Source organism: Rhinoraja longicauda, chromosome 20, assembly GCF_053455715.1.
Source record: "Rhinoraja longicauda isolate Sanriku21f chromosome 20, sRhiLon1.1, whole genome shotgun sequence".
Lineage (NCBI taxonomy): Eukaryota > Metazoa > Chordata > Chondrichthyes > Rajiformes > Arhynchobatidae > Rhinoraja > Rhinoraja longicauda.
In genome coordinates, this window is record NC_135972.1 from 14353946 (window position 1) to 14377086 (window position 23141).

Here is a 23141-nt window from a genome sequence, read left to right on the forward strand (position 1 = left end):
AAGCTTAAGTACACTATAAGCACATGAAATAACAACACCCAATGGTGCTCTATATTCTCTGTACAAATTACACAGATCAGTCTGAGAGGGGTCTCGACCCGAAATGTCATCCATTCCTTCTCTCCAGAGATGCTGCCTGTCCCGCTGAGTTACTCCAGCATTTTGTGTCACACATTGTAGGTTTTGGTGGCACATGGCCGATAGTAAACAGTGCTTCAGACACAGATTTGAAATGTCATTGAGAAATAGCTTTCAGAACAAATAGGCAAAACATACTGCAATTGATATTGGCCCACATTTGTGACAATGAGAAATGAACTCAACTAACAAATGATTAACTATATTTAATATAGTTTCAGCAATAAACTGAACTCCAAACTTATAAACAGTCCCATCCACATTTTGAGGTCAAGACCATATATGCAGTGAATACCTGAAGTTCCACATGCCGTTTGAATTGCTGGCTCAGTACATCCTTAATTAATCTAACCACATCCTCTAGTGTTGTCACCTTGTCAGAAAGCACTGTAGAAGAAAATTATGCATCATTATTTTCTTTCCATTTCTGAATATTGCATTTGAGATATACATTACTTCGCAATAGTTGGGGCTGATAAACTATTCTCTTAAATCTACAATTCAAAATTATTATTAACTTTAAGCTTTACCAAATTTTTGTCTTAGTTAACCTTTAAGCATATTTTATTTACTTCTATTTACATTGTTATAAATATGTTCAAACAGTGGGACATCCAAAAGCCTAAATTTAACAATGACTATGATAAAGACAAGCTCCACTCACAACTTCTTCTCCAAGAAGCATCAAGGAGATTCCAGGATTGAGACCTCCATGCATTGCCCCCTGTAACCCAGCCCTCATTCACATCTTGATACCTGATCTCAGCTCAGTACCGGCTGGATTCTACTTGTGTGGAGTTTGCATGTTTCCCTGCAACACTGTTGTTTTCCTTCGATGTTCTGGTTTCCTCCCACATATCAAGGTCATGTTGGTTAGAAGATTGTAAATTACTCCCACACATAGGTGTGCACCAGGGCAATTAAAGTGAGATTCGGGATGATGGGAGTCGATAAGGATTCAATGGGGGGAAAAAAAAGTATCAGGGAAGATGGTTGACATTATCACAGTGGGCAGAAAGAACTTTTTCTGAGCTGCATGACTGACTGAGTTCAAGTCAGCAGGGATTTCAGGCAGCGACTCCAGGTTTGCACACCAAGACAACACCAAGACAACACCATGTGTGCACGTAACGTTCTCTATTGTGTAGGAAAGAACTGCAGATGCTGGTTTAAATCGAAGGTAGGCACAAAATGCTGGAGTAACTCAGCGGGATAGGAGCATCTCTGGAGAGAAGGAATGGGTGACGTTTTGGGTCGAGACCCTTCTTCAGACTGATGTCAGGGGAGTGGGCGGGACAGAGATAGAATGTAGTCAGAGACAGTAAGACTAGTGGGAGAACTTGAAAGGGGGGGGGATGGAGAGAGAGTGAGAGGGGAAGCAAGGGCTATATGATGTTAGAGAAGTCAATGTTCAATGCCAGAGACATCAATTTAAGGCGAGGGGCAAGATTTAAATTCATACCTGAGGGGCAGCTTTTCCATTCAGAGGGTGGTGGGTATATGGAATGAGCCTCAAGGAGATAGTTGAGACAGGTACTGTAACAGCATCTAATAGACACTTGGCAGGTATATCGATAGGAAAGGTTTAGAGGAATATGGGCCAAATGCGGGTAAATGGGACTAGCTTAGATTGGTCGGCATGGATGTTGGGCCAAAGGGCCAGTTTCCCTGCTGCATGACTTTACATTTGTCTTAATTTGACTAAATTAAGCATTTGACATGTACAGAGACCCTTAATTTAAAATTTAACAGTGTTTTTAAATCAAAGATATTTTACAAAAAAATGCCTTACCTGCTCTCACGAGGTAGGAATCAGTTTCATTTATATCACACACAAAATTCTTGGTCGTTGCAGTCGCTGTAGCTCTGGTCGTCACATGGAGAGTGGGTTTCGAATCAATATTGTTGGCTGCTGCAGTTGTGGTGACACTGGTTGGAGTGGCTGTAAGATTGCTGCCTGGGATTTTGATAGTTGTTGCAGGCAATGTTTCCACATGGCTAGGGTTTGAAGAGTTTCCAGTTGGTGGGGGAGATGGAGTCAACAGGAGTGAAGTAGAAATCCAAAGGGTCTCTGTAGATGATGGGAGAACATCTGGAAAGGTATGTGGGGTTGAAGTGGAAGAAAAAGAAAATGGCATTTCAACAGTAGAGTTCAGAGCAATTAAAGGATCTGTAGCGATAGAATTTGCAGAAGTAGGAAAACTGGAACTGACTAGCATGAAATTGGGAAAAGTTTGCTCTAAACTTTCAGTAGTGCGATCAGCTATTGTGGTGCTATTGGCACTGAAAATTGATTCAAAAATAGATGGCATTAATGTGGGTTGTAATGCATCAACTGAAGGTGAAATTATCTCAAAGAAAGAAGTCCTTTCCGAAGCACTACTGGAGTATGCTTTGCTGAATGAAGATTCAAGAATTACTATATGATTTGTGCTACTAGTATTTTCTGCCAGTGAACTAAACGTTGTAGGCTCCGGCTCTAGAAATGAGGGCTCTTGAGTTAACATACTAAATAATGTTTCAGGAGATGTTGTCTCAGGCATAGCTGAAGTCTCTAGCTGTTGTTCAAATAAGCTCAAGTACTCTGTCGACAGAACAGTGCCCAATTCTGTTGGCGAGACACTTAATGGGGAAACCCAATCCATTGGTGAGTCTAGCCCACTAGTTGGTTCAAGGGAATAATTTGCTAAAAAATCTGTTAAATGACTGGTAACTTGCAGAGGATAACTTGCATTTTCACTCAGCGATAATGTTGGTTTCAGATTCATATCAGCTCCAATGAATGAGAAATTCTCATTAACTGTAGGTACCAATATTGGGGTTTCTCTCGTCAATAGAGTAACTGAGCTAATAACCAAATTATTTTCAAATGATGAAAACTGCAATTGACTTAAAGAATGGGTAGATTCAGCACTGATGCTGTTGAAATTTGTGAAAATCAATGGCACAGACAAAGCTGTGAATTTGGTGGAAACAGGTGGAACTGGCCTTGTTAGAAAATGGGTGTTGTAGACTTGGGATTCTATCATATCTGGATCAAATGAATCCATAACCAAGCTGGAGGTTGGAACAAACTCAGCAGTCTTTGATATACCGAGTGTTGTGATTTCCAGGTCATCACCAGATCCAAAACCATTCTCAAAAACCTCTGTATGAAACAAGCCATATGAAGAAGGTAGAGCTCCATGCATAGAAGATGATGTAAGCAAATGAATGAAAAGCATTGACCCATTAAACTCAGTTGGCATCACTCCATTGTTTATTGCATTACTTTCAGATAAAGCAATATCAGATGTTGCCAGTGAAGGTAAGGCAGATGTTGAACTTGCAGAAACAAGTTCTGGTGTTAATGCAATGTAATCCAAAGTTGCAACTTGATCCACAGAAGATGATCCAGTGTTTTCAAACATTCCTGTGCTACTTATGAATGCACTGCCATTAGAAATTGGCGACAACTCATTTTCTCCTTCCATATTGTTAACAAGGTTCTTTGTCATGTCAATATAATTCAGCACAGTTGTTTCACTGTAATCCTTCAGTGTCTCCAAGCTGTGCCGATCTGTTGGTACTATAATTATGGTGGACTGCCATTTACCATGGTTACTGACTGAAAATGAAGAAAATAATGAACTTACAGCTTCAGATGATTGTTCACTTGATGTCAGAATAGGAATGTCAGACTTTATTAGAAAGGATACTGGGTGAACCAAGATGGAAGTGGAGAAAAAGGCTGATGAGATAGAGTGGTCTAACAATTGTATAAGAGGGATAAGAGGAATCCCTGATGATATTGCTGTGATCAAAGGCAGTGGTGTTGTTGGTTGGTATTCTTCCATTACCAATGTGGTGCTAGATTTTGATACAGGAATAACTTCCAGGTTGCTTTTAGCTGCTAAAGATTCTGGGTAATCAGAGAGCACAACCTTTCCTGACGAGCTAATGTCTTTTATTTGTGTTGTGGTCTCTTCAAAGTCTAGATGGATCACTTCTTTCACATTTAAACTCGACTGCAAAGTTGATTGCACAGAGCTTGTATTTACAGTACTGAACTGTTTGTTTAACAATGAAGTATCCAATGAGTCATTCGGTCCCAAACTTTGTTCATGCATCTTGCTTGATGATAATGTGTAGTTGGAGAACTGGTCATCTGTGGAACAGAGGAGATAAAATAAACATGACCCTGATGAAATTCAATGCAATATGATGCATGCAAAACCTATTTTGTAAATTGTTCGACTATTTTGTTCTAATTATTACTGCTGTTTGCAATTGTAATTTTCTTTCGTACATTTTTGTTGCCAAATGGATTGGGAATCAATGTAGGCAGGTTCAAAAATGTTGAACAACTGCATGCAGAACATTTACAAAAAGATAGTTCTGAAATCACAAAAAAATAAGGGAACAGTTCGAAATGACGCACAGATGAATATTAACGATTTCTATGAAGTAGAAGTCACAAAATCAGCAGATTGACAGAGCTCCACATCTGATCCAGTGGCACAATTACACTGCAGATTAATGTGTTGCTCGGTGCTGAATAATGTTCTCAGTAATCCATTCAGGAAACATAAAAGATTATTAAGGGGTTGGACACGTTAGAGGCAGGAAACATGTTTCCAATGTTGGGGGAGTCCAGAACCAGGGGCCACAGTTTAAGAATAAGGGGTAGGCCATTTAGAACAGAGATGAGGAAAATCATTTTCAGTCAGAGAGTTGTAAATCTGGGAATTCACTGCCTCAGAAGGCAGTGGAGGCCAATTCTCTGAATGCATTCATGAGAGAGCTAGATAGAGCTCTTAAGGATAGCGGAGTCAGGGGGAATGAGGAGAAGGCAGGAACGAGGTACTGATTGAGAATGATCAGCCATGATCACTTTGAATGGTGGTGCTGGCTCGAAGGGCCAAATGGCCAACTCCTACACCTATTGTCTATTGTCTATTCTCAAAATAGGTTTCCTGACACCAACACAACTAACAACTAAATTACTCTAGTCTCACCAGTACCAGTGTCAAGCAAAGAATTGGAGAAACTGGAACCTATTATAGTACCTATCACAAGCAAAAAAAAATCAAACTTCTTGAGAAATTCGGCTGGTCCTGAGGAGTAAAAGCATCTTTCACATCCTGAGAATACCTTCAAATATGATTAAATACTTCTACGTGAGCAGTTATTGTCAGAGTCATACAGCATGGAATTGGGCCCTGTGGCCCAACTTGCCCACGCCCCATCTACATTTGTCCCACCTGGCTGCATTTGGCTCTAAACCCATCCTATTGATCTACCTACCCAAATGTTTCTTAAACTTTGTGCTTGCCTCAACTATCTCTTCCAACAGCTCATTCCATGTACCTACAATGCTTTTTGTGGAAAAATGTTGCCCCTCAGGTTCCTATCTTATCCCCCCTCACATTAAATATGTCATCTGGTTCTTGATTCCCCTACACTGAGTAAGAGACTGTACATTTACTCTATCTGTTCCTCTCACGATCTTACACACCTCTAAGATCACCCCTCATTCTCCTGCGCTCCTAGCCTGTTCAACCTCTCTCGAAAGGTCTGGCCCTCGAGTCCTGGCAACATCCTTGTAAATCTTCTGCACACTCATTCCAGCTTAACATCTTTCCTATAACAGGGTGACTTAATCTGAATACAATACACTAAATGTGGCCCTCCAATGTCTTATACAACTAACATGACCTCCCAATTTCTATCCTCAATACTCTGACTGATGAAGACCAATGTGCCCATAGCCTTCTTGACCATCCTATCTATCTGTTGAAACTGAATTGTACACGTGTTGACATATCAATAAGATGAAAGACTGTTCATTCAGGTAGCATTAAATGAAAATTGGTTATTCTTTAAAGAGTCCTAGTAAATCTTTAACATACTTAAAGAGGAACAGCAATGATGTTGCTTTCACACTTGATTTGTAAGTTGACTCCTTTACGCATTTGCAAATTGACACCTCCACAACTGCAGTAATCCTCCAATATTGCAGAGAAATTACTATACGAATAGTGTACTTGCAGTTTAGATTGACTTAGTGGAGAATGCAACCATGGTCTCGAGTAAAGACAACAACTAATTAAGCAGCAAAGTACAGTCTTATATCATTCAGACCGCCAGCATTTATGGCCGCAGTAAGCAGTATTACTCAAGATTCAAGATAGCTTTATTTGTCATTCAATATTGGACGAAATTCAGTCACCCACAGTCCAACAATAAAAGCATTAATTAAATAGGCATTAAAATTACACAACCCCAAAAACACACAAAAAAAGAAACATCCATCAAAGAAACATCCATCACAGTGAGTCTCCTCCAGTCCTCTCCTCACTGTGATGGAAGGCCACAATGTCTTTCCCTTCTCCTGCCGTCTTCTCCCGCGGTCAGGTTGTTGTGGTTGCAGGCCGCGCCGGACGGTCCGCAGCGGGCCGAGCCTAAGGCGAGTCGCAGCCGCTCCCGCAGCCTCCGAAGACGGCCGGCTCCGCCGATGATAAGTCCGATCCGGGCGGGCGAACACGCTGCCGCTGTTGCTGCACGTCGGGGCGGTCGTGGCTCCCGACATTGAAGCCCCCGCCCAGCAGAGAAATATCCCGCGGCATATTTTAGGCCGCGCCGGACGGTGAAATGTCTGCGACCCAAGCCCCGCGATCCGGGGCGGGCGAACACGCTGCCGCTGCCGGAGCTCCCGATGTCGGCATCCACGCGGCCCGAGCCCAAGGCGAGTCGCAGCCGCTCCCGCAACCTCCGAGGATGGCCGGCTCCGCTGATGGTAAGTCCGGTCCGCGGGCTCTGCGAACCAGAGCCCTGGGGGCCGCCAGCTCCAGGAGTTGGGCCGATGGTAGGCCGCAGCAGGAACGGAAACCCGACCCAGAAAACAAAGGTCGGGTCTCCGTTCGGAAGGGACACATATTTTCAATTTTACAGTTCCCCCCCCTCCCCCCCACATACACACATAGTACACAAACACAAAAACACCACATCACAACTACAATTAAGACAAAAAAACAACAAAAACACAAAGACAAATGGACCGCAGGTAAGCCGCAGCTGCTATGGCAGCGCCGCCATTTTGGAACCAGCAAGGGCCAAGGTTTCAGCTCTAGATAAACTTTGCTCTCATTCAGCAAACTAGCAGACTAGGCCTCTACACTCATAGGCACTTGCTCCCAGGAAGATGCAGCAATTATTGTCACTCTCCAAACGAGCCCCGGGAATGGAGGACACCATCCCAACTAGCTGCAGGAATAAATGACAAACTCCTGAGGAACTAAACACTGCCTAAGGAACCCCAAGCCCAATAACTACTGAATGACTCATGAAGAGTGCCACAGAAATTACCAGCACTCTCCCAAGGAGCCTCAGCAATGACTGAAGCATTCCACAGAAACTCCTGGAAGAACTTTCAGCACTTACTGACGCACACCTAATCAGCCACCAAAATAACTGATGCATTCCCAAAGGGGCCAAGCACGAGTTGACAAAGTTCCATGCGATCACTGTCATACTGCTGAGGAATGCCGGCAATTATTGATACATGCCTCAGGAACCCAAGTAATTACCAGGACGCTGCTGTGGATTACTGGCAAAGTCCTGAAAAGCCCCAGAAATAATAGTTCAATCAATTATTGCCACACTTCCAAGCCCCTACAATTATCGTCACTCTCCCAGAGAAATGCCAAAATTGGCAACGTTCTGGAGTGTTCCTGTCAATTTTATATTCCTGATATGTCGTCCCAAAACAAGCAAAACGCCAACAGGTGCCTTTAAACTCCAGCACATTCCAATCAAGCGCTATAAAATCTTCGAGGGGCCTGGCAAATCCTGCAAGTCTCTCGTAATCCCTGACTAAAGTTACTTACCTTTACGAAAACAAAAATTACCTAAAAGCAGGGAACCTCCAGCAATACTGATTCAACTCCTATCAACGTTGGCAAATTTCAAGAACCCCTCTCTCTCCCAATTCCAAATGATCAATACTAGCTAACAAAAATATACTTTAAATAGACAAATGTAAGAATGTAAACTCAGTGAAGTAAATTACAGGAAAACGGATTATTTTACGTTTTTTCTAGAATCCGTTCAGATCTGTCTTTAAGAACTCCAAGTTGCAGAACTCTTTAAGAAGTCCAAATAAACTTGGCTCAACGATGTTCTTGTCAGTGTTGCACATGATTTTGCAGCCAGCCAGTTGGCAAATGCTACTGTTCACAGTACAATACTTTGATTGGCTTTGTTCCTTTGGTGATTATTACATTCAATGAGTGATTCGTGACAGTATTCCTAGCTTCATTTACAAAATAAAAACATCGTGTGCTGTACTAAATCACACCAAGATAACTCATAGAAAGATTAGTGCATAAAAGTTGATAATGAAGTAGACAAACGTCAATGAAAAGCAAAGTGATTAAGTAATCAGACTGATATCCTGAGACAATTGATCCTAAGACACAAGTTCAAATCCCACCACATTAATTTAAATAAATCTGGAATTAAAAAATAAATAGAGGCATTAACAGTGAACTAAATCCAGCCAGTTCAATTATGGCCTTTAAGGAAGAACTAACATCCTTATGCACTCTGGCCTGTATGAGACCCATGACCCACAAGTAAGGTCAACCATGCCTTCATGGGCCAGTTTGGGTTCAGCAATGCAAGCTGCTCTATCTAGTGAATGCCACAATCAATTAAAAAATATTAGCAAAGTGACCAAGAGCTTGGCTAAAGAGCATTCAAAGAGGCTATGATTCTTAATGTAGGAATTTCAGTGATTATGGATTCAGTTAAAGCATAACTAAAATTAACAGGAAAAAAACCTATTTATAAATATGAAAAGAATGAAGGATATAGTTGGATTGCTTCCTGATACTGTGGTGTGTTACATGAATTATGTAATTACTCAATTTCTTAACACATGCAGCATAGGAACTGGCCCTCTGGCCCACAATATCTGTGCAGAGCAGAATGCCAAGTTAAACTATCACCTCTGTCTGAATGTGATCCATAGCGCTCCATTCAGTGTGTATTTGTGTGCCTATCTAAAAGACTCAAAAATGCCACTATCATCTGCTTCAGCCACCCTTTCTGGCAGGTGCCTGATTTAGGCACCCACCACATCGTAAAATAACTTGCCTCGCAGATCTCTTTTAAATTTTCCCCCTCTCACCTTCCAACTATGCCTTTAAGTATTTGGCATTTCAACCTTGGGGAAATAGATTCTGCCTGTCTACCATATGTATACCTCCCATAATATGAAATACTTCTATTAGATTGGCCCACAGTCTTTGACACTCAGGGAACCCAACCCAGGTTTGTCTACTTTTACTTAGTTAAAACCCTCTAACGTAGTTAGCATCCTAGTAAACATCTTTTGTAACATCTTCAAAGCCATCCTATGCTTTTCTCGTTCCTGCAGGACTATGTCAACAATAGCAAGAGAGACATGGTTTGGATGTCAATATTAATTTGACAAAAATAAAAACTTCATTTATAACATTTTTCTACACTACCATTTAATTCTGTCAAATTCACAATTCCTTTCTTTTATTTTAACAAGACAAAACATGGCTCCATTTTATGTTCAGAAGCACCAACTGATCCAGACCTGATTAGGTCTACTAATCTCAGGGCAGGGAAGGTAAATTCCTCCAATCTCTGAACTATTTTCCAGAAAAGTCTTCAAAGTAGAATTAAAGTCTTAATATTATTGAACACCATTATCAATTAACCGTTCAACTGCCTTTTGTCGAAATCGATTACAGTGTTGAAGAAGCGAAAGACATACACTAGAAATGCAAAGCAACTGTAAAAGATACTGACTAAATTTTCACAAAATTCAGACTGCTCAACGGTAAGCAGCTGAATTTCTACTGACCTCATTTTGCAAATGTTTGTATTGAAAATTAAATTGCCAGGATGAATTAATTTTGAAATTTATATATTTTTTGAGAGCCCCATAAGGGACCAACAAGCATCAAATGTTTTGAGCTTCATAACTTAATTGAGGTGACTTACGTAAACTTGCACTTGGCAAGCAAGTCTACTGTTCCAATTCAAAGTTGTGCATCTTGGTGTTCTCTTTAGCAGTGCGCTACTGTGCATGAGGCTGCTCCCACAAGCCTGTCAGCTGTTCGTGGCAGAGTGCCCACGTGTTCCCCATATCAAATAGTAAATTTATGCTTGTGCAGTAGCACTTCCAATTCCGACTTGCGCAAAGGTCCGAGGTACATACCCCTTAACATAAGTCGGGGAGCATCTGTACAATCGTTTTGTTCTGATGTAGAAAGAACTCTTAAAACTGTCAGAAGCATTAAGAAAGCAGCCAAATCTTTTTTAAAAACCAGAACAAATGCATTCAGAGCAAAGGTCTTGTTCTGATTGTGGAGAAAACAAAAATTATCTAATTGGTTTTCAAAACTTTCTCAATAGACTGTTGAGCAAACCATGACATTCAGAAGAAAATTAATCCTGCCTTTTCTTATATTGATGCTCCTGAATTAGTGCTGTTTTTTGACAATTAACAACTAGTCTTTGACTAAGTGATAGTCTATCCTTTGAATCAACAGCTAACAATAGAACAAGACAAACTCCCACTAGCTTTCTTCGTGTCTTTCCCTCGCGCTCCCTGCAAGACTAAGTGAGTGAGGATTTCTTACTCAAACCCAACTGGAAATAGAATCTGCTTCAGAGCAGATTCTTGGTAAGCGGGTGGAAGTTACTGCAAAGGAAGCAAACATGTGGAGTTAAAATAGCAATTAGATCAGCCATGGTTTTATTAAATTACATATTAATTGCATCTCTAAACTAATCCAAATTAAAAAATAGGGTCTGAATGGTCTACTTGTGTTCATAACTCATGACTTTCATGTTTAATAGAAGGAAGAGAAGTAACCCTGGTGTACCGATGGCCATGACACTGATAATCTGGGCTTGCTGGAGCTTGCAATGGTCAGATCCAAGATTTCTTCCTGGGTGCCGTAATGAAGACATAAACAGCCAGACAGCTCCTCTTCTTTAACTGATAAACCTCATAAAAAAGCATCAATTTTAAAGACAGTTCTTGCTTTCTCCATTTGTGCTCCAAAAACCTTTGTAGTGAGTAGCTTTGACGATAATGTTGCTATATCTGTGGCTCCTTGCTCCTCCTGTGACTTCAGTTGCTCAAGCTTTGACTAACTCCCAACAGAGAGTCCTTATGCACATGTTTCTAGTAACTTTTCTGTTCTACTTCATCAAACCCAGCCTCATTTGAGAAATTGACAATGTCTTCTTGGAGATATTTCAGATTTGTAAGCCAATCTAAAAAGATCATCTCTGGCCATACTTTTCTTCGTATATTGATGCTTATCTTGCATCATTCCAAGAGGCGCTGATGTAGTCTACAGCTTTCTCAATTTTGTAACTCTTGCAATTATTTTCAAGTGGTGAGCTTGTTATTGCCTCTGGACACCAAAATGATATGCCTCATTGGAGTTAGTAAGCCTTGAATCTGATATAGCACCCTGGTCTATAATCTGTATGAATGAAACGGCACTTTGGGGCAAAAACTCTACCCAGATGTTACCAGCCATGTCCTCAATGTTAACTGCATGTCCTGGGGCACTGACAGCAATGAGTGAAACAATGTTACTCAGGTTATTCTTCACACAATATTGTTCAAGAAAGTGGGAGGGGAATTACATGAATTAATTTAGAACAGTGGTATTTTCCAAGTTTTTTTAGTTTAACCGCGATAGTTGGAAGATTGGTGTTTTGAGTTCTCCAAGTGGTAAATTATGAGAGGCATATGCTTATGGTTACTTCTCACATTGTCTCCATGCAGAAAATTACAATAATCTTTATCTTGAAGCTGAGAGCAGTTTTCCCATCCGTCAAGACAAACACGTACAAAACAAGTCTTCATCTATGTTGAATAGTTTCGACAAGTAGACATGTGCATCAGTGACTTGTTTCAGTTCCTTTGGAAAACTTTCTGCTCCCACAATATCTCAACTTGCCACCTCCTCTGCAAATAAATATTTTACAGCTTTGCTTGCCTCTTGAAATTGGTTATAATCAATCCATCATTTTCCCTGGTGTTCTTTTAAGTCCTATCATAACAAGTTAATTTCTTCCTGGATCATCATGTCACTCGGGATCATGTGCCATTTATTCTTAACGTCTAACCACAGGTTTTTTTTAATCCCTTTTCTTCACTACATTTCTGCCCTTTGTAACATACAAGGAAATTACTAGGGTTATTATTCTGTTTCAATATAGGTCTATTTTTAAAAGACAATTATGTCAATTGTTTGTCTCAATAGGTCCTTGCCAAAATAGTCAGTATAAAATATCAATTCATTTCCATCCTGCTGTCAGTCTAAACCACAGTGATTTTCCTTAATGTTGCTGAGTCTGGGATTTCAATAACCGCTTATGGTTAATGCTGATATAATTCTCTGTCAACTTCTAGCAGTAAAGATCATTTGTTGCAGTGTAAATGGTTTGTAAATCACATTGCAGCAAATATTTGCAAAAGGAACATCTGTAAATTGAGTTTAGATATTCAGTCAACTGAATGTGTGAAGTGAACCCACTAAATTGAAACAAGATATTTAATTCAATTAATTGAAGTAGTAATGGAATTGAACTTGAAATGAAAACAATAATAATGCCTTTCAAATAGGATTGTCAGGCTATACATGCTGTAAATGTGAATGCAGAGGCTTGAAAGGAACATATTACAAATGGGGAAAAAGGTAGAAAGGTTTAAGGAGGACATTCTAGAAACATAGAAAATAGGTGCAGGAGTAGGCCATTCGGCCCTTCGAGCCTGCACCGCCATTCAATATGATCATGGCTGTTCATCCAACTCAGTATCCTGTACCTGCCTTTTCTCCATACCCCCTGATCCCTTTAGCCACAAGGGCCACATCTAACTCCCTCTTAAATATAGCCAATGAACTGGCCTCAACTACCTTCTGTGGCGGAGAATTCCACAGATTCACCACTCTCTGTGTGAAAAAAAACTTTCTCATCTCGGTCCTAAAAGACTCCCCCCCTTATCCTTAAACTGTGACCCCTTGTTCTGGACTTCCCCAACATCGGTAACAATCTTCCTGCATCTAGCCTGTCCAACCCCTTAAGAATTTTGTAAGTTTCTATAAGATCCCCCCTCAATCTTCTAAATTCCAGCGAGTACACGCCTACTAGAGGGGACTAGTTAATGGTGGAGTGAAAACATGTTGCACATTTATATTTTTGGCCACAAATTGCCCAATTATATCCCGATCACACAAAGGAGATTAAATTCAATCTAATTATCACCCAGTCTACTTTCAGCAAGATGGAAGCTGTCACCGGTGCTATGTTATGTGTTATTCACCAATAACACATCCCTGCCCAGTTTGGGTTTGTCCATGACATGCACCGTGGACCTAGGTTTGAATTCTAGAGATGAGGCGAGATGCCCATGACATCAAGGAAGCATTCAACAAAGCCCACCTCATATTTCTCACAATGTTGACGGTCAGTCGGCACATCAATTTACATCTGCCAATAAACCCATCAACCAGTATATCTTTGGGATTAAACCCAAGCACTCAGGGAAATCTCACAAGTAGAACATGCAAACTTTACACAGAGAATAGAGATCAGATTGGATGTGGGTTACTGAAACTGTGCAGTAGCAGCTCTACATGCTGTGCCACTATGCTGTCCTTATGTGTTTGATATATCAAACAACCATTTGCAAACGAGTGCTCACGTTGTGAATGTTCATTATGAGAGGCATTGTGATCAATTTTTTAAAACACCTTAAAATCAAAATCTGTACCAGTTAGCAAGGCCTGGTAAAACTGAAGTGAAAAGGAAACACTTCAGTGGAGTCAGATCTCGGATAAAGAAAGACAGCTGAGGTTGTCAAAGAACTTCTCACGCCAACATATCATTGCACATCTCCTCAGGGCAGTGTCCTAGATCCCACCATATTCAATGACTCCCTTCCTCAAGATCAGAAAGTGGATTTGTTCCCTGATTATGATACAATGTTTAATTCCACTTACTTACAACTCCTCAGCAAATGAAACAACTCAATCTTGCATGCAGCAAAACCCAGGCGACCTTCAATCATGGTCTGTATGGCAAGAAATATTCATGTCACAGATGTAATTAGCAACTGCCACCTTCGAAGGCATTAGCAGTGCCAAGTGCACCAGCCTTAATATTCTTAATGATCATCATCAACTAGAAATTCATGTGTACACATGGGTAAAAGAACAGAGCAGAGGTCATAAATGATAGGGGTAGAATGAGGCCATTCGGCCCATCGTCCGCCATTCAATCATGGCTGATCTCTCTCTCTCTCTCTCCTAACCCCATTCTCCTGCCTTCTCCTCATAACCCCTGACACCCGTACTAATCAAGAATCTATCTATCTCTGCTTTTAAAATATCCATTGACTTGGCCTCCAGTCTTCTGTGGCAAATAATTCCACAGATTCACCACCCTCTAGCTAAATAAATTCCTTCTCATTGCCTTCCTAAAAGAATGTACTTTAATTCTGAGGCTATGCTGAGAATCTTGTGACAAGTGGGTCATTATTAACATTCCCCAAGCCTATCTGACAATAAAAGGTGCACATCAGGAGCATAATGGAATGTTGGCCACTTGTCGAGTCAAATGTCGACCCGACAATCTGAAGAAACATAACACTGGCCAAGATAAAATTGCCCACATGATTGGACCTTATCCACCGTCCCCTGCACTCATCTCCTCTATGACAGTGGCTGCAGTGTACATCATTATAAATTACACTGTATTTATTTCCCCAGAGCTCTCTAACAGCACCTGCCAAAACCGCAATCTCTGTCACTGAGTAGGATTAGGGTAACAGACACATGGGAACATTATCACCTACAGATTCCCCATTCTGACTTTCAATATTACCAGCAATAAAATATATTGTCTTACTGGCATCAAATTCTGGAAATCCCTATCCAACAGTACTGTGGGATTATCTTCAGTGGTTCACCTTCACCTTCAATGGCAATTACACATGGGCAATAAATGCCGTGTCAGTTATGCCTAGATTGCGAAAACAAATATAAAACAAAATATGGAATTTAAAATAAAACAAAGACAGCCTTGAACAATAGCTAAATGATAAAATTACCAGTCAACGCTACGGAAAACAAAATAAAATTGCGTGCGCGCAAATCTACTTGAGTTAATTTAAAACACGAAGAATTATCAGCAATTTGAAAAGCTATCAAGCTAGCCAAATGAAAACAGATATAATCTTTCATCTAACGTAAGAGGTCCACTCTTCATTATTAACAACCTCTTGCCTAGCAAGGTCCAAGGATCATGAGATACCAATGATACAAACTGGGTATTGCTTTCCACTCGTATGCCTCTTTTTAAAAAAACTACCAGATTGTTAAATTACAGCATTGTGTGTTGAAAGCGTTACTTGTCAGGGAAATTAGTTTTTCATCTATAGCCACCAGCTTGGCCAGTGCAATTCCATGGCCTTAATTTCAAACAAGAAAATAGCAAAGGATGACAGTGAAGTCAATTCAGCACATGGTGCACACAGTTGCTCCCAAGAGTGACTACTTCAACACAGTCCAGGATGTTCATGGTCTACTTAGTTTGGCAGCACAAAATAAGCACTGCACCTGCCAATTGGGCCATTTGAGAATCATAACATTTTATCAAGGACAAGTACATACCCAACAGCTGTAAGATTAGACATTTACATCCAGATGTCTGCTAGAGATGTGAAGTTGTTAGGTTATTAAGCTACTAGAAAGTCAATTGAAGGATATATTATGCAAGCAATCATCCCAGCCTCCTGAATTTAATATGGAAAACATTACCTTGGAAGAAACTGAAATAAATAGTGAAAATGCTGTTAACCCTCAATAGGTCAGGTAGCATCTGTGGAGACGAAAATAGAACTACAATTAATATTTGAGATCAACAAAATTTGGTTAGATTCTTCAAAATAAAAACGGTAAGCGCTGGAAATAATTAGCTCCATGTGAGTAAATATTATTAATAATCAAAGATATTTTTCCTTCAGTTCAGAATTAAAAAATGCAACTCAAATTCCGTTTTAAGCCTGTAAAACAGTGATATTAATTCAGGAGTGTTTTGTTGCACAAAGCCATAATACTATTTCAATGGCCTTAAAGGTCAGTTTATTGTCACTTGTACCAATTAAAGTACAGTGAAACTCAAATTACCATACAGCCATACAAAAAAAAGCAACAAGACACACAACCACATAAAAGGTAACATAAACATCCACCACAGCGGATTCCCCACATTCCTCACTGTGATGCAAGGCAATAAATTCCAATCTTCTTCCTCCTTATTCTCCCGCCGTCGGGGCGGTCGAAGCCACACGCTGGGGCGGTCGAAGCACCCGCGGCTTAGAGCTCCCGAAGTCGGTCTCTAACCAGAGACCGCGAGCTCCACAATGTTAAAGTCAGGCTCCCGCAGTTGGAGTTCCGACCTCGATCCCTGGCAAAGGGATCACGAGTTCCGTGATGTTCAGTCCACAGGCTCCCGCGGTTGGAGCTCCTGAAGTCAGTCTCCAGCAGAGGCCTCCTGCTCCTCAGTGTGGCCGGAGATACGATACGGGGGGAGTTTTAAAAATTTTTTTTTTATAATTGCATCTCCGTCGAGGTAAGAGATTAAAAATGTTTCCCTCAACTCACTCTCCCCCCCCCCCCCCCCAACATAAAACAAGCTAAAGAACACTAAAAACATACATTTAACACATACTATAAAACAACAGAGAAGGAAGGGACAGACAGGCTGTTGGCGAGGTAGCCATTGCCAATCTTCTCCGTGAATTCCAATGATTTCAGCATTCGTCTTTTGAGATTCACAAATTCTAAAATAAATTAAATGAGGTGAAGTGTGATCTAAGCAAAAATTAAACATTGGAAAAAGTCTCTAGGAAGGATTTTGTTACTGCATTCAAAGTAGGAAGCACCTGAAGAAACAAGCAACTAAGAGCGACTCTCTTTAACACTAAGCAAATTAATAGCATTAAGGATGGACAAATCCCTTAATGGCCTACATCTCAGAGTTCTAAAGCACATCATGTTCAGCCCAGACATGAAGGGCCTGTTTCTGTGCTGTTCTATTTTCTAAGTGCCTGGAGTGATAGCAGATGAATTGGCTGCAATTTTACTAAATTTCCCAGATTTTGGAAAGCTACCAATAGATTGGAAAACAGCAATTAAAACACAGCTTACAAAAAGGGAAGAAGAATCAAAGGTTAATTAGTCCAATATCATTTTCTGGGTAAATGCTATAATCGATCATTAAGAAAGCAAAAGCAAAGCAGTTAGAAATGCATAATTGTGGTTAGACAGATTTACATGGCTTTATGAAAATGCATTAAATAAATTTATTAGCATCTTTACGGAAGTAACCAGGTACATATTGGAACCAAACTGGAACCAATGTATTATACATTTAAATTTCCCAAAGGCCTTTGCTAAGGGACTGCAATTTTGTATGAGATAGGATTAATGAGATTGAGAGGAATATATGAATTAAATGGTTATTACACAGAAAAAGTTGAAGCGGATGACTCATTTCAAGGTTGTTGGGTTGTAACTGGTGGGATGCCCCAGTCAATTATAATCTACATTGCGAGTTGTCTATGGTGACTCAGACAAAGGGACTAAGTATAATTAACCGTACAAAATCAGGTGAGAAAATAATTACTGAGGATCATATGGAATCCGCACAGGGATCTAGCCAGATAGAGTAAAAAAAAAAGATGTAGCTGGAGTTTCATTGTGGAAAATTTGCATGACATTCACTTTAGAAATAGATTTGTTTTGATCCCATAAAATGTGTTCGAAGATCTGAGTGCCCTCGAAGAAAAGCAGCAGAAAGTCAGCATACAGAGTGTTGGTAATTAAGAAGGCGAAAGCAATTCAGGTCTTGATTGAAAGTGTATGGAGTACAAGACATCTAAATATAATTGAATAAGGATTTGGTAAAATCCTGGGATGTAATGTTGAGGCTCTAAGGTGCTGATAAGGCCAAATTTGGAATATTGTGTGCAATTTTGTGAGCACCATACCCAAGGAAGGATATGCTGGCTCTGGAGTGGGTCCAGGGGAGGTTTACAAAAATGATTCCAGGAATGAGTAGGTTAACCTATGATGAGCGTTTGTCAGCACTGGGCCTGTACTCGCTGGAGTTTAGAAGAATGAGGGGGGACCTCATTGAACATACAGAATAGTGAAAAGCTTGGATAGAGTGGATGGGGAGAAGTTGTTTTCACTAGTGGGCGAGTCTAGGACTAAAGGTCATAGCCTCAGAATTAAAGGAAGGAGATGAGGAGAAATTTATTTAGACAGAGTGCGGTGCATCTGTGGAATTCTTTGCCACAGAAGGCCAAGTCAGTGGATATTTTTAAGGCAGGGTTAGATTCTTGATTAGTACTGGTGTCAGAGGTTATGGGGAGAAGGCAGAAGAATGGGGCTAGGAGGGAGAGATCGATCAACCCAGATTGAATGGCAGAGTAGACTTGATGGGCCGAATGGCCTAATTCTACTCTTATCCCTTATGACCTATGATCATCTGAAGACTTGGTCTCCTGTTTTAAGAAATATTTTCAAGACCAAGATTGACCCATCATCATTCACCACGAGCAAGTTCTTTGAATTATTAGTCATAGGAGCTCACCCGTGCCAATCAAGACATGATGAATAACGCAATCTCAAGCCATCAGTGAAAACCCCGTGGTCCAGCAGCAGATGGAACACGATTAAGTTTCCGGTGGGGCATGGTCTACACATTTCAAGAAATACTTACTCAATAGAGCTCTGCTGTGCCCTGGAAACAAAAATAAATGTGGTCCTAGTGTTGGTGTGGCTCTGGACAAAATAACAGCAGCAGTGCAATCCTGCTTATTATATGCAGTAAGATCATGCAATTGAAAAGTCAGAGAGTACAGATGCTGGAAACATGAAATACAACTTGAAATTATTGGAAATACTGAGCGGATCAGCATCAGTGGAGAGAGAAACATAGTTAATGTTCCAGTTACAGACGCCCACATGAGAAATGATTACCCGATTGCTCGTTGAGAAAAGGTGCTATTACTTTATGGATTAACAACGTGATGTGATCTCTCAGAATATCGGCATTTTAGTTCCTACCATTTTTCTGATAATGCCCTTATACGTGCTCCACAGCCAGCTATTTCAGGTTCTGCAGCTCAGGCTAATGATATGAGTTACCAGCTATGACTACCTGGGCTAAGAATTGCCTGCAGTCAACCACCACAGCCATCTGTATATTTGTAAGCATTTGCAGAATAATCCCGAGACGTTATTAGCATTTATAGGAAATTTCCATAAGACTATCAGCATTGTCAGGCGATTTCAAGTATAGTAAAACTCTGATAATCCAGCTCTCTCGGGACTTCTGTGACTGCAGATTGGCAGATATTCTTTACTATTAGATGTTGTTCATATTAATAGCATAACAAACTTTGTTCTAAGAGCAGATGATCAGAGTTTTATTGTAGTACAGCAATACCGAGAAAGAGGAAGCACACAAAATGACTTAGTTTCTAATTTGTTCTATTTCTATTTAGTCTAGAATATTTTAGAACATAAATACTCACATTATGGAATGTGTAATATCACAGATTAATTTGAAACACAACGTGTAATGTTCAACTACTAAAATAAATTGGGACAGATGGGAAGCCTTGGAGTTGTTATTCAGAATGTTGATACTTAAAGAGCACAAATGAAAAAATATTTACGCCAAATGTAGTCCATTGTGTTTCTGCATCCTTGGGCAATTATGTAGTTTTTTTTACTTAACTGAACATTTGGATTCTTTATTATAGCTTACACCATACATCCATATTAATACAATTAAACCTTTTAAGGATGGAAAAGGTACTCAATCACTAATTTTCTTCATTAAAAAAGTTATAAATCTTGTTCAACACTGCTTTTCATTAAATGTTTATTATTAATCAGCGCTAAATTCATCCCCAATTAAAATTATGGCAGCTCATCCTAGTAACCACTGATCCAGTATTAATTAATAGTACAAAGTAGGTAGAAATCATAGTTCTACACTTCCCTGTACTCTTCAATATTTAAAATTATTTCATCTTTTACACCAACTGAATTGATACATTGAGGAACGCCTGTGGTTGGGTATTTTTCGGGTTTTCATTGCAAAATGGCCACAGTAGAGGATGCACTATGCATTTGGCAATTTGTTGCTTAGTTACTGTTTCTAAGGAGACAAACACTTTATAGACAAATACAAGGAACAGTGAGCCATCCTCCAGGCAAGCTTGAATTTATTCTCAAACAAAATCAGGCAACCAAATTAAAGAACTACATGCACTTGTACTCTTCATCCCAGTCAGCAGATCTATACACTCTCAATCCAGCAATGTAATGATCTTTAAATGTTCACCTCCCTTTTCAAACCCTTTCACAGATTCACATTCACCATTTTCATTCCAACATGGGCACCTGTGCCTTCAGCTCCCTATGAATCCCACCCCTAAACCTTTCCCCTTGTCACCTCTCTCCTTCAACATGTTCTTCAAAACGTCCTTGGCTAAGCTTATAATTACTTTTCTTACTATCAGCTTGCATGGATCAGTTTCAAAATATTTCTGATAACGTTCCTGTGAAGCATCTTAGAACACTGTTGAAATAGAAACATAGAAAATAGGTGCAGGAGTAGGCCATTCGCCCTTCAAGCCAGCACTGCCATTCAACATGACCATGGATGATCATCCAAAATCAGTACACAATTCCTGCTTTCTTCCCATATCCCTTGATTCCGTTAGCCCCAAGAGCTATTTCCTACTCTCTCTTGAATATATCCAGTGGATTGGCCTCCACTGCCTTCTGTGGCAGAGAATTCCACTGATTCACAACTCTCTGGGAGAAGTTTTTCTTCATCCCAGTCCTAAATGGCCTACCACTTATTGTTAAACTGAGACCCCTGGTTCTGGACTCCCCCAACATCGGAAATATATTTCTTGCATCTAGCCTGTCTAATTCCTTAAGAATTTTATTTGTTTCTATAAGATCCCCAGAATTTTATGTTTCTATAAGATCCATTCAAGTACTCTGCTGATCCATTTCAAAATCCATTTCGATAAAATGCCATTCAAATACTCTGTTGTTACTGTCCAACAAATCTAAAAAAGATAGCCAAAAGTTGTTGCATTTACAAATATACAAAATAAGTTCAGCATTGTGCTCTTCAGATTCAGTAACATTTCACGATGTGCTATGAGCTATTATTGGCACTTAAATGGAACTCCTAACCTTTAGTGCACTATTCTTTCATATTTTAATCACTGATTATATCTGAAATACAAATATCTTATATTTCTTAGTCTATTTTAATTCTCCCTTTATCAAATCTTTCTTGTTCTATAGCTAATAGTCTTGAATTCACCCAATCCACTTTCATCTTCCTGCTCAGCACTTGCTAAATTCACAACCCTTAAACCTGATTGGTTGCGCTTTAGAGTAAACAGTTTTTGCCCCTACCGTCAGGTCCCAAATACCACATTTCCCTTACCTTGAAGTTATTAATTCATGCATCTTTAACAACTGTGAAATTTAACACAGATGAATGTGCTTAGAAGTAGGAGAAAGTGTACCAAATGATGTACCTCATTATTTTTAAAGATATGAATAGGTGATTCCATTGAAGAGATTTACTGTAATGATTCCAGTGATGAATGATAATAGCTAACGTGTACAGCCTTGAAAAGTTAAAATTGTTTATTTCAGAGGAGATAACTCAGAAGAAATTTGACAGCAGTGTTTAAAAATTATTACGGTATTAGGCTGAGTAAATAAAGAGGAATTGTTTCCATCGACTGAAGATTTAAAAAAACGAATGGAAAATATCCCCGGTAAATAACAGAGACACCAGAGGTAACATATGGAGGAATTTTATTTTATACAATGTGGCTAGATTTACATGCATTGCTTTCATAAGGTACTGGACAGATATTTAGCAGTACTCTTGAAAGAAAAACAAATCCAATCACACGGAGAAGCAGCAGGAGAAGAGGACTACGTGGAGAGTCCGGAATGGCTGCCTTCTGCAGGGCATGATTACGATTCCATAGTTCTACAAGAGGGAATCTTGGGGAATTGGAAAAGAACAATGAGGGAAAGAATCGGTGTCCTTAAGGAGAGGTTTAGTAGTCTATATATTTGGAGCCACAGGAGATAAATAAATACTTCTCTTCTATACTTCTATATTTAGCAAGGAGCAGCCCATGGAAGCTAGAGCATTTAGGGAAGGGAGTCATAACAGTGATGTCTTGCAACAAATCAATATTATGAAAAAGGTATTGCTCTCCTTGAAGTGTGCAGAGATGCATAAACCTCTGGCCAAGTGTATCCCAGGACATTGTGGGAAGCAAGGACAGTTATTGCTGAGCCCCTGTCAGAGATTTTTGTATCTTCCTTAGCTACAGAAGAGGTAGCAGCAGACTGGGAAGTAGTTATTGTTGTGTTTTTAAGAAGGGCTGTATCGACAAGCCGAGAAGGTACAGGCTGGAGTGCCTAACATTAGTGGTAGGTTGTAACTGGAGAGGATCATAAGAGACAGGATCTATCTGCATTTGGAAAGGACCCGAATCAAGATAGTCAGCATGGCTTTGGACATGGGAAATTGTGTCAAACACATCTAAATGAGTTCATCGATGACCAAAAAGACAGATGAGGATAGGACAGTTGTTGTGGTCCACATGAACTTTAGCAAGGCTTTTGGTAAGATACCACATGGTAGGCTGGCCCAGACAGTGCGATCATATGGGTTCCAGGGTGAGCTAGCTAGTTGTGTACAAAATTGACTTGGTGGAAAGAGTCAGAGGGTATAGAGAAGTCTGAAGAACGGTCCCGACCCAAAACGATACCTATTCCTATTCTCCAGAGATGCTGCCTGACCCGTTGAGTTACTCCAGC

At 40.0% G+C, this 23141-nt stretch overlaps 1 protein-coding gene across 1 annotated transcript in view; it reads right to left on the bottom strand.

Moving 5' to 3' along the window:
- The window catches only part of LOC144603578 (UPF0606 protein KIAA1549), a 153868-nt gene that overhangs the window by 79569 nt on the left and 51158 nt on the right, over positions 1 to 23141 (bottom strand). The window contains exons 2-3 of the mRNA XM_078416989.1: positions 1931 to 4285; positions 434 to 525 (exon numbers count right to left, since the gene is read on the bottom strand). Of these exons, the coding sequence (XP_078273115.1) occupies positions 434 to 525; positions 1931 to 4285 (2447 nt within the window). The remainder of the gene's footprint in view (positions 1 to 433; positions 526 to 1930; positions 4286 to 23141) is intronic.